General features: G+C 40.8%; 1 protein-coding gene across 1 annotated transcript in view; it reads right to left on the bottom strand.

Annotated features, from left to right (window-relative positions):
* NUP93 (nucleoporin 93) overlaps window positions 1-9,551 on the bottom strand; it is an 81,184-nt gene extending 71,633 nt beyond the window's left edge. The window contains exons 1-3 of the mRNA XM_019471380.1: window positions 9,472-9,551; window positions 7,632-7,845; window positions 6,955-7,072 (exon numbers count right to left, since the gene is read on the bottom strand). Of these exons, the coding sequence (XP_019326925.1) occupies window positions 6,955-7,072; window positions 7,632-7,810 (297 nt within the window). The 5' untranslated portion in view covers window positions 7,811-7,845; window positions 9,472-9,551. The remainder of the gene's footprint in view (window positions 1-6,954; window positions 7,073-7,631; window positions 7,846-9,471) is intronic.
* Between the last annotated feature and the right edge of the window lie 1,047 nt (window positions 9,552-10,598).

The following is a 10,598-nucleotide window of genomic DNA, read 5'->3' as shown; positions in this document are numbered from 1 at the left end:
AGAGGTGGGGGGGGGGGGTGTGAACAGACTTCTGAGAACCTTTGTAGAGAGGTATTTTTGGAGCACAAGATTTCTACAGCTTTTGAAGAATTCACAACTATGACCACAAATACTATTTTTCCATTCGGACTGCAGCAATGCAAAGAAACCATCGGCTAACAACTGACCCTAAAAAGTAGAAGATTGCCCTCTTGCATTCACTGTCCTGGCCCTGCAATGGTTAAAAGGTCCCCACAGCTGTGCTGGCATCATCGATTAGGGTGAACAAGGAAGCGACAGAAAAATAAAGCCACCTTAATTTCAAGCTCCATTAGAACTGAAGGACTTGGAGGGGGAGAAATCAATGTTTGGCAAATGGGAAAGGACAAAATCTGCAAAAGGAAAAATGCATTTTCAGGCTAAGCTAATGCAAACAATGGATGGTGAACAGCACTTGAGGTTGCCCCTTTAAGGTTGTGTCAGCATTTCCATTTATAAACTCTGATTTTAGTTACACTCTAGTAGATTACCACAGGCTTTGGTATTATTCTAGCAGATACCAACCACAAAGCATATCACAAATGGTAATATAAAATAGCAGTAAGAGCTCACTGGTTGAATAATGCACCCTTTTGGTACCTGATGTCAGAGTAAGTGTTTTATAATTATGAGTCATAGGCATACATACACACAAACAGAATGTACAGTGCTGGGGCGAGCATCCTGGGACCCAGATTCTACCAACACTAAAACAGAAGTCAAAGCTGCCTTTGATACAAAGCCGGTTGATGGTACTCTGAAATTAAGTAGCTGGGATATTTTCAAGTTTTTCAGTCTGCCTCAGTTGCCACTTGGACAAATTTCAGTTTAACCTTCTGCCCTCATTTAGATAAAAGCTCTTACTTCTGTATCTAGACCTCCAGAGAGCTACTCAGTCAGTACTCTGAACATCCACACCCAGAAATCAAAACCAAACCCTGGTTTCCAACCTTTAATTTCAGTTCTGCTTAGATCAGAAGCCAAGGTGAAACTGTTGTACAAATTCAACAAAATTTTCCTTCAGTGTAATGGAGCCAGGACTTCACCTCAAACTTTCAAAGCAGATAAGCAACGTATGCAAGGAGAGCTCGTGTCCGTTTCGAGCACTCATTTCACAGATCTGCACAGAGCTGGACCAAGCCTTAGAAGTGAGAGCAACACCATTTCTTAAAATAACCACCATGACTTTGGGCTTGGACATTTCAAAAGAAGCATACGGGGGGACTAAATCTAGTATCAAGCCATCATGACATGTCCAAAACACAAAGCACACAGTAAAGCATAACGTATACTGTAATCAGTCAAACTATCTTAGTAGGTATAAATCAGGCCTTGATCCTGCACCTAACCCCTACCAGGTACCCCAAACAAGTTTACTGGAGCAGCAGCAAACCTTCCTCTGACATCCATACATAAACCAAAACAGCACACGTGCAAGAGCCAGGTCCTGGCTTACACGTTACAATAGTGCAGCCTTTCCACATACTTGTAATAATTCCTCCTCTGGCTGCCATCACTGGGACCTGAGAGGGGTCTGCTACGACAGTGCTCACAAGAAGAGGACATCATAGTTTGCATCTTCGGAAGAGTGAAGAAATACCTTTTCTGAACAGAATGACAGTAGTATGCTTATACACATATACCCCGTCTTTGAGATACCAGCTTGCATGATCAACCCTTACCTGGGATTTTTAAAAGCCACAAACAAAAAACAAACCCAACATGCATTTATGTGCTAAATATGGCATCAAGAACATCAAGAATCACTCGACTACCATATTCAACTCTGAAAATATTTTGCCACAATAAGGCTTTTTGACAATTTAAAAAAACCTTGATCTTTATAAACTCTTGACATAGGAATTGTTATGAACTGGACTGGCTGTGAGAAGTGTTTGTTGCGTTGCATGCAATTTAAGAACACAGTCTTTGACATGAGAGAGGAAAAATACAAATTCCTATAATTTAGTGGCAAGCTTAAAATCTTTTTCATAATCTTCCTGGCCTAATGCTCTAGTGGGAGACATTTCCTGGACTCACAACCCTTTTATGTGCAAGCAATCTACATTTTACAACTGATAAATAATTCAGGTAATTAATTGAGCTGCAATTTGGTGCACTTCTTAGTCAGCACTATGGAGTACCATTTAAAAGAGATTCTGTACAGAAAGTTCCTCTTGCTTGTTAACCCAACCTGAGGCTTCTATTAAGGTGAATTCCTAGAATCTCTTAATGCTTTCTGAATGTCTCGCATCAGCGTCCTGGGACTTCATGCCCTGGGATGCTCCCTTCTGATTTTTCTTGCTGTGTTTTACTCTCTCTAAAAGAAATGGGATATTTCCTGGAATTCTCCCTCTGCAGTGCTGCCTGTTGTCATTTGAGAGATTAGATTCTAACGTATCTCCCTATGCTGCCCACATACAGGCTGCTAGAGTAGACCGCAATGTAAGAAGGAACAGAGACAATAAGTAAATACTTTAGGTAAGAAAGCTGGAGAAGCTCAAGCAAACTGTCGGGAAATCACTGGATGCAAAGGAGTGATGTGGGAGCACATGGCAGGAAGTCTAAGGAGTATTTTCATGCTGTAAGAGCTTTGATAGAATTTAGAAGTTAGCAGAAACCTAAAATTCATACAATAAAGATTTAACCATATTTGTAACCTTCACACAACTGCAACAGTCAGCAAAGGCTAAGCATTAGGTCTATGCCTCTGGCACAGGCGCCCATATTCACCTCCAGAGGCATCACCTACTCCCGCGCTGTGGTGTACGTGGGCTGTACCAGTGCAGAGTCCCACCAGTTTTACAGGGAGGAAGACTGCACAGACTTGCGGTTTCAGGTGCTCATCTGAAAAAAGTTTCAGCCTCTTAATCAAATGATGCTGTAAAGTATTTATGAACTAATAACACTACCTGCTAAAACTGAAGCTTGAAGGACACTACATATGCAAGAATAATTAAAGTGATAAAGAATCTACAAATGACAAATAAGTTTCAGATGGGATTGAAGGCTAAACAAATTTGCTGCAAACTACACAGGCTTGTGAGTGTAAGTGTTGAGCATCAGGAAAAGACAGGACTGAGGACAGCTGAACCTACAGGACTGAGGACAGCTGAACCTACAGGACTGACTATAAACTGTGAAGAAGTTTTTGTTGGTTAAAAAAGAGTAATGGTAATGTTAGAAAGTGCAGGCTGCAGGCTTGATGCAGAACAGAACAGCTCTTCCCAATCCACAGAATTAAAGCCTACCAGTATGTCTGCGTAAATACTGACTAACAGCAGAGGAATAGTAGAGTCCTGTAAAACAATAAACCGGATCCCTTCCTTTTATCATTCTGCACGCTGCCTTCCAGGATACAATGGGAGCAACTTACGGAAGGAGAATGCTACACAGTGTAAAGGGATAGCTACATCTGGCCCAAAATAAACACAACAAACCTGAAGAAGCCTTATGAAACTAATAAGCTAGGAAGAATGAAAACAAATCCCAACATAATCATCAGAAGGTATAAAAAAAACCAACAACATAGGAACAAGCTTTTGTAGCACATCTTTATCTAAAGCATCAAATAATTTTACGACCTACCTGGTTAACAGACCCAACTAAAGGACAATCAGTAGTGTGTAACACGAAGGTCCTCTTACGTAACTAAGAGCAAAACCTTAATAAAGAACTACTCTGAAAGGACAAGGTCCTGTTGTTGATGACTGTGTACCAGAACCTACAGATGAGCGCAGAGACTTGTCCACATTCTAAGCAAGTTACTTTCAGATCACAGACCATTGTCGACATCGGCCAGACAGCTCGAGGTTTGACTGCAAATATCCTCAGACAGAGCAGAGGATGATGTTCTGCAAAACAACACAGAAATCCTCGCACCTGTTAACTGCAAAACAAACAGGGACAAAACATTTAAGACTGACATGGTACTCGTGCCTGCAAGATGACCTAAAAATGGAACACCTTCCCATTGCAACTCGGTTTCAGCTAATGTACTATGAATGTTTTCTGCACACAGCCTGCAAAAAAAATTCAAGATTCAAAGCACACATGTATTAGCCCTCAGACATGAGTAGTTAGATTTAAATTAAAGTGATCACTGATTAAATCACCAGTGTTAATCATGATTCAAAACAGCAAGCGGGGAACTTTGATTTAAATTATTGATTTCAATCCTGCTTTTCATTTGTACTTTTTAGCCATCTTCCTAAAGGAAGGCCTGAATCTCATTGGCTGATTTGGCCATTTAAACACATTGATTTACAATTAACCATTGTTTTCATGCTAAATTTGAAGCTTTTCCGTAACAGGAGAATACAGTTGTATCTAGATTCACAACAAACTTATTTAAAAAGCACAGTATTTATTCAGAATCATAAACATTTTTATTAAGTTTGAAAACAATGAATGAGAAATTTCATATTTACTAGATGACATTTACACATGCACTTACACACGTGCTTCATGTCAAGCTCCACTAGGATGGACTAGAATCCTATGAGAAATAGACCATATGAAAATGTTCAGTCAATTAAACTGCCTTATATAAAGAAAAAAGTATCCAGCTTGTATTTCAAAATGTCTGCGTTTCAAATTGTCTGCATTTCAAACTGTCTCTCCTATGAGACCAAAAGAAATCATAACTTTAGTAGCAAAAAGACAGATTGAAAATGATGGCTAGACAGAGGCATTTCAGCACCTAAACGGACCAATATTTAAGAAACTTTCAAGAATGCCTATGCAAGGTAAGTACCCAGTTCCCACAGAAATCACCTGGAGTTGAAATCAATGGGTCTCATACCAAATTTGTTTAAGCATGGTTGAAAATCTCTTGATTTCAGCTGGAAAGATATTTTAAAAAAAATCTCCTCCACATCCTTCAAACTTTTCCAATTAAGAAATCTCATCTGTCATTTTTTTGTTTAAAAAAAATGCTTATTTTTATTTATTAATTTTAATAGTTTATATTGACATTAGTCCATAATGTCAACTGCCATGTATTCAAACTTACACACTTCCTTTTTTAAAGAAATAAAGGCATTCTAATGAAAAACATTCAAATATTGACATGGGTCATAAAAAAAAATAAATATACTGAGATCATCACCGGAATATACCAGAATCACCATATCAAATGACAAGGCCTTGAGATCTGGTATAATTAAGAAAGAAGAAAGCTTTCACTTTTTGTTTAGGTGACCAGTAAAATAAAGTAAAATGTGAGTATTACGCAGTCCTATCCATTTTTCCCATATGCCACAAATCTCAGAATCCAAAGAGTCAAGAGCTCCACTGCTTCTGGGCTTGAGAATCTACAATAAGATTGCTCTTAAAGGAGAAAGGAAAAACACCAGAAATCAAAGAATTAACAGCAGTAGTAAACAAAAAAAAAAAAAAAAGGAAGAGTTTTGAAAAAAATCTAGACAGAATGGAGGTCAAGGAAGACATGTACCAAGTTTAACATCACCAATTAGAAATACAACATCAAAAATTGGAACAAAGGAATAAAATGAGAAAAGACAGAAAGTGAACAGTGCCAGTGGTTTAGAGCTCTCACTCTATGATCATTCAATGGTCAGTCTCCAGAGTGCACTAATTTTTAGTGAAAAAGACAGGAAAATCATCTGGGGAGGGTGAAAGAAGATAGCCAAATATGCTAGGAATTGCCAGAAGGTGAAGAGGTGCGAAGGCACAAGAAGAAATCACGTATTTGAGAAACACGTTAGGTGCCCTGAGTATTCAGTTTCACGCACACACTCACCCCGCTGCGTTCCCAGCCCAAGAGGGCTGAAGGCAGCCCCGACACAGAGGAGTACTGTTGTCCTGCAAGGAAACACCTCCTTGCTACAGGACCCAGGGCACACACCACTACTACTGGAAAGGCTATCGTCCTTAGAGAACAGGGAATTAAGTCAATCTGACTGAAGAGAGGAGACCACAGGGCTCCTAACACTAGAATGAGATTAGACTAAGGGCCCCTCCACCCAAAATGGATGGCACCAAATTGCTTAAATAAAACATACCAGAGACAAAATGGGGTAACTCTTCACAGGCCTCCCTTCCCTCCCTTTCCCTTCTGAAGTTAAGTAACCTAAGGCATACCACTTCTGCAAAAAAGAAGAGCTTACAACTCTTTTGAACCTCCTAATTTAGCCATCCGCCAGTAAGGAGAGAGAATATAAGCTTCAAAGTGATTAACCAGTAATTCGGACTATTGTCTTCAATGCAACTCACAACATCAATTCCATACCTAGCTCTTAACTGAGTAATGAATACCACAGATTTCTTCGTCACGAAGAAAGATAATCCGCAAGGGCAGGCAACTATCATAAAGCAAAAATAGATGGGTCACATTAATTTCTAAGACACCTGGGGAGATGATCTACAGGAAGATTTACAAGATTAAATCACGCTGGCAAAGCATAAGAAATATGGCTAAGTCAGTCTACCACGAAGACAACGTTATGACATCGAGATACAGTGAAAGAAAAAGCTGTACTCACCTCTTTTCCATATTGACTTAAATGCCCCCTATTCCAGCACCTCAAAATTGCCAAGCGGTTCCACATGTGTTCTTCCAATCAGACACAAAAAACAGGTCTCAAAACTACGAGGGCAAGGTATCCCTGTGCAATTTAGGCTTGCAAAGCCAAAGACAGCTCCACAAAGGCAGCAAGTACGTAGTTCCTCTTCACTTCAGCAACAGTGTGGAACCTAAAGTACTTCTGCCAGTCTGGTACTTAATACTGCTTCTGATGGCTAACTCAAACATTTTTCACCATTGAAAGCAGCATCTCTCCTCTGTACTTCCTCTAGCCAGTGAATTAAACAGAGCAAGACTATTTCCACAATGGCCTTAGAAGAGCTTTGAACCACAACACAGGAATGGCAGTTACAAGGGCAGTGTAATTCACACGTCAGAAATGCCCTTACCTGGATGTCAGTGTCCTTCACAGGTTCAAGAGGCTCAAACGTAGTGGCTGCACTTAGACTCTCTAGTCGCTGAGAAATGTGAGATATATCAAGCCCTCTAGACCCAAGAAGAACAGACCTATAAGGAAGAAATTGTACATGTATGAAATTAGTATTGAACAGACAGAACTCTAAACCCAAATTCATTGCCAATATTTAGGTCAGCAGCTAGCCATTTACAGACAGGGCTCCCAGCTGCGTTATGAAAACTGCATAAAAAAACAAACTTTGAACAGCCCTGTGTGTATACCTAACCACCTCAGCCCTGCTGAACTCTTTCTGCTGTTCCACTGCAGTACTGCACAGCTGCCAAGTCCTTCCAGATAGAAAAATTCTATAGCATGTTGGTAAATGTCTTCAGCAGCGGCCAGAACAAGGTACTGCACTTTTTGGCTTTAGTGCCTGCAATCAGAGACAGCAGCTCCTTCAGTAATCAGTAGTAATCCTTCAATTACTATTTTTTTTTTTTTTGTAAGTAGGAAAAAGTTGGGGGGGGGAACGGGAAAAAACAACTCTGCAGTCATTCTGTTTCTCCCAGGCATGTCCTCCTGGCAAGACTCCCCACACGTTAGAAACCAAACCCGTAAACAGCTTCTACCCTCTGCATAGAGTTTCCAACGCCAGTGCTCCATACTTACGCCTTAACATCTGCAGTCTCCTGGGAAGTGCGGGTCAGAGTGCGGGAACGCAGGCGCTCCCCAGCCTGCTGGATCTCCTGCAGGTTGCGTTCTACATGAGGTAGCTCAGAGATACCTTCTGTCTCAGCTGCAAGCTGTTCTGCCTGCTGGAGAAGCTCTCCAAAGCCTTCAGTATCCATCTCTGTTGCAGGTTTCACTCAGGATGCAGAGAAACCTTCAAAGAAAGAGAGAAAATTCTTGCTCAGCTATAAACAGTTTCTATACCTATGGGCACACAGACAGACCAGCAAGAGCAGGTCTTCTAGAACAGGATACTCTTCTGCCCATCTTCCCCAAGCGCTAAATATCAAGCAAATACTTTCGAGTGGTCTCAGAGAGCTTTGCCTTGCAGAACTACGTTCTTAAGGCAGATCTATGGACCTGTCAGAAGCGAGATAGAGATGCCATGTGACAGTTCATATATTGCCTTGATACAAAGGAGAGTGAAAGCAGAGAAGTCCCTGTGAAGAATTTGGTGTTAATTTAGCTATAAACTACTTGCATATATATTTTTAATATATATATTAAAAATGGAGACATAAACATATGCATGCATAGATATATATGTATATATGAGGGCTGAAAACACATAATTTTAACATGAGGTTAAATTAACAGCAAAACAGACAAGCTTGTACATAGACAGCCACAACTAGCCATCTATTACAATGTGTTAACCCACGTCATTAACCCCCACAATCAAAAGAAATATGTACGTGTTGTTCCAATGTAAAAGGTGTGCGTCTAACTGATGCACGCAGAAAGTTTTACCAGTGTTTGTGAGAACTGCTTGCATAAACCAAATGAGAGAACAGTCAAAGAAACTATACAGCAAAAGGCAAGGGCTGTAACAGATAAGGTCCTTAGTGCATCATGCAGTTCCAAATTCAGAATGGAGCCTGTTACTTTTACAGAAAGGACAAAAATGTACATGCCTGGGATCAATGTGGAAGAAACACATAGCTGCAATGGTGTCCACATTAATGAAATGAAACCCAAACCCTCAACTTTATGCACCAAATCCATGATTTGCAGCTAAATCAGCTACATGCTACGAGCACCTGGCACCTCCGTAAAGCCACAGAAGATCATAGAAATCTAGTCTTGCTGGATGGTCCTACAGACATGGGAATCTCCAGTACAATCTCTCTCTCATAGCACTTCCACCCTAACCCAAAGTGTCTGGGATCAAATAGGACAAACCGGATCTCAAGCATTAATTCCAGCTCTTTATCATTTACTCAAAAGTAAAATCACTGGAAGCTATCTGGTTGAAGGAAGCCCACCAAGAAGAAAACAGGGCATTTTTACAAACCAAAAATAGCCTGCGATTCAAGTATTTCTTGGTACCCCTCAACCATACCAAAGGAATTAACAGTACAATTTTAATATTCCTCATGTTCTCAGTCTCATCACCATTCCCAGGTACAGCCACCAGTGGCAATAGCACTGCTTTCATCTGTCCAGACAAGTGATTTAAAAGCACCGCATGATGATTCATTCAGACATATGCAATTAGAAAGAGAAACTGATCTCTACTGCCTGGGTGCCAGGACAAACCCTGACAGGCGGCATCCAGGAATGGAGAATTTCACAAGCACTCCCCACCCACTTCTGGAGAGCTGGGAGCTACTGGGGGAGGCAGCGATCACATTTGCACCGACTTGTTAATCAGGTGAGATGGCAGAGACTGGATTTGTTTGAGCAGATTAGCGTGCCACCGAGATGGAGGGGAACGGGGGGTGGAAATAAGCAGCTTCATGCCCTGCAATGCAGTACTGAACATCTTTCCAGTGTTTACTTGTGATAACTCAGGTGCACCCTTGCCAGAAGCAGCCTCTGTTGGCAGACACTGACCAGAACAGCCACACTCCCGTACAGTTAAGAATGCGGCGGTCAGATCCTCCGGGAGCGGCGACTGCAAGAACAGCACAGAATTCAGCTTGATTTGATCCGATCCGGTCCACTTCCTCTTTTCATTACCAATGAGGTAAAAAGTCGGGAGCATAAGAAGGCACTAACTTCTCGGAGAGCACTGAAATCAAAAGCATGGAGAATCAGTGCACTATGAAACTGCTCCCAAACCTGCACTTTTTAGCCACAGACTCCACGTCAACACCATATAAGGTCTGTTCCATAAATTTGCTGATGTAGGACAATTGCAACAACTCTGTGAGATTGAACTGAATTCAGCAAATATAGAATAAACTAGTTATTTTGGAGCAAGTTAAACTACCTGTGATTATAACCACGCACTGGAAATGACAGCTCAAAACTTATCTAAAGAGCCAACATTAAACAGCTTTTTCTAAGCAACAGAATTCAAATATTTAGACTAAGTAACAGCATGAACAACTTCGTCTCCACCCTGACAGAATTTACTGCATTCAAGAGACTGCAGTCTGACTCTTAATGCTGCTGTGCAAGATGGAAACTGCTACCACAGTAACAAGCAGAGCGATGGCAGATTTTCATGTCTGGCTGGGGAAGGAGCAACAACTGACACCTAAGGGAAAGAAAATACATCAGAAATTAAACTAACTTCTGCGAAACCAGATCGACCTTGGGCTAAAAGCCAGGACTGAAAAGGCTCTTCTGTAAGACAGCTTTGATGACTTATCAATAGAAGCTGCTGCATTAGACTACTATTCCATTAAACCCCAGTTTAATGTTTCCCCAACATTTGAAACCACAAATAAACACTATATATTGTACAAGTTGACTGGATTTAAGCCAAAAAGAAACTAGAAAAGATGATGACAGGTTTCTTAAGTCTATTCAGACTGATTATAAATGATGATTTATTACCTAAAAACCCCTAGAAACTCCTCAAGAGCACTACAATGCTATCTAATGAAGAATGCCATAGCTATTATACTCCAAATACGGCCACGATGAACGTTTTACCGTACTGGCTTCAGAAAGACG

Source organism: Aptenodytes forsteri, unplaced genomic scaffold (assembly GCF_000699145.1).
Source record: "Aptenodytes forsteri isolate BGI_AS27 unplaced genomic scaffold, ASM69914v1 Scaffold33, whole genome shotgun sequence".
Classification (NCBI taxonomy): Eukaryota; Metazoa; Chordata; class Aves; order Sphenisciformes; family Spheniscidae; genus Aptenodytes; species Aptenodytes forsteri.
Note: the sequence above shows the minus strand (reverse complement) of the source record. Positions and strands in the feature narration are given on the sequence as shown.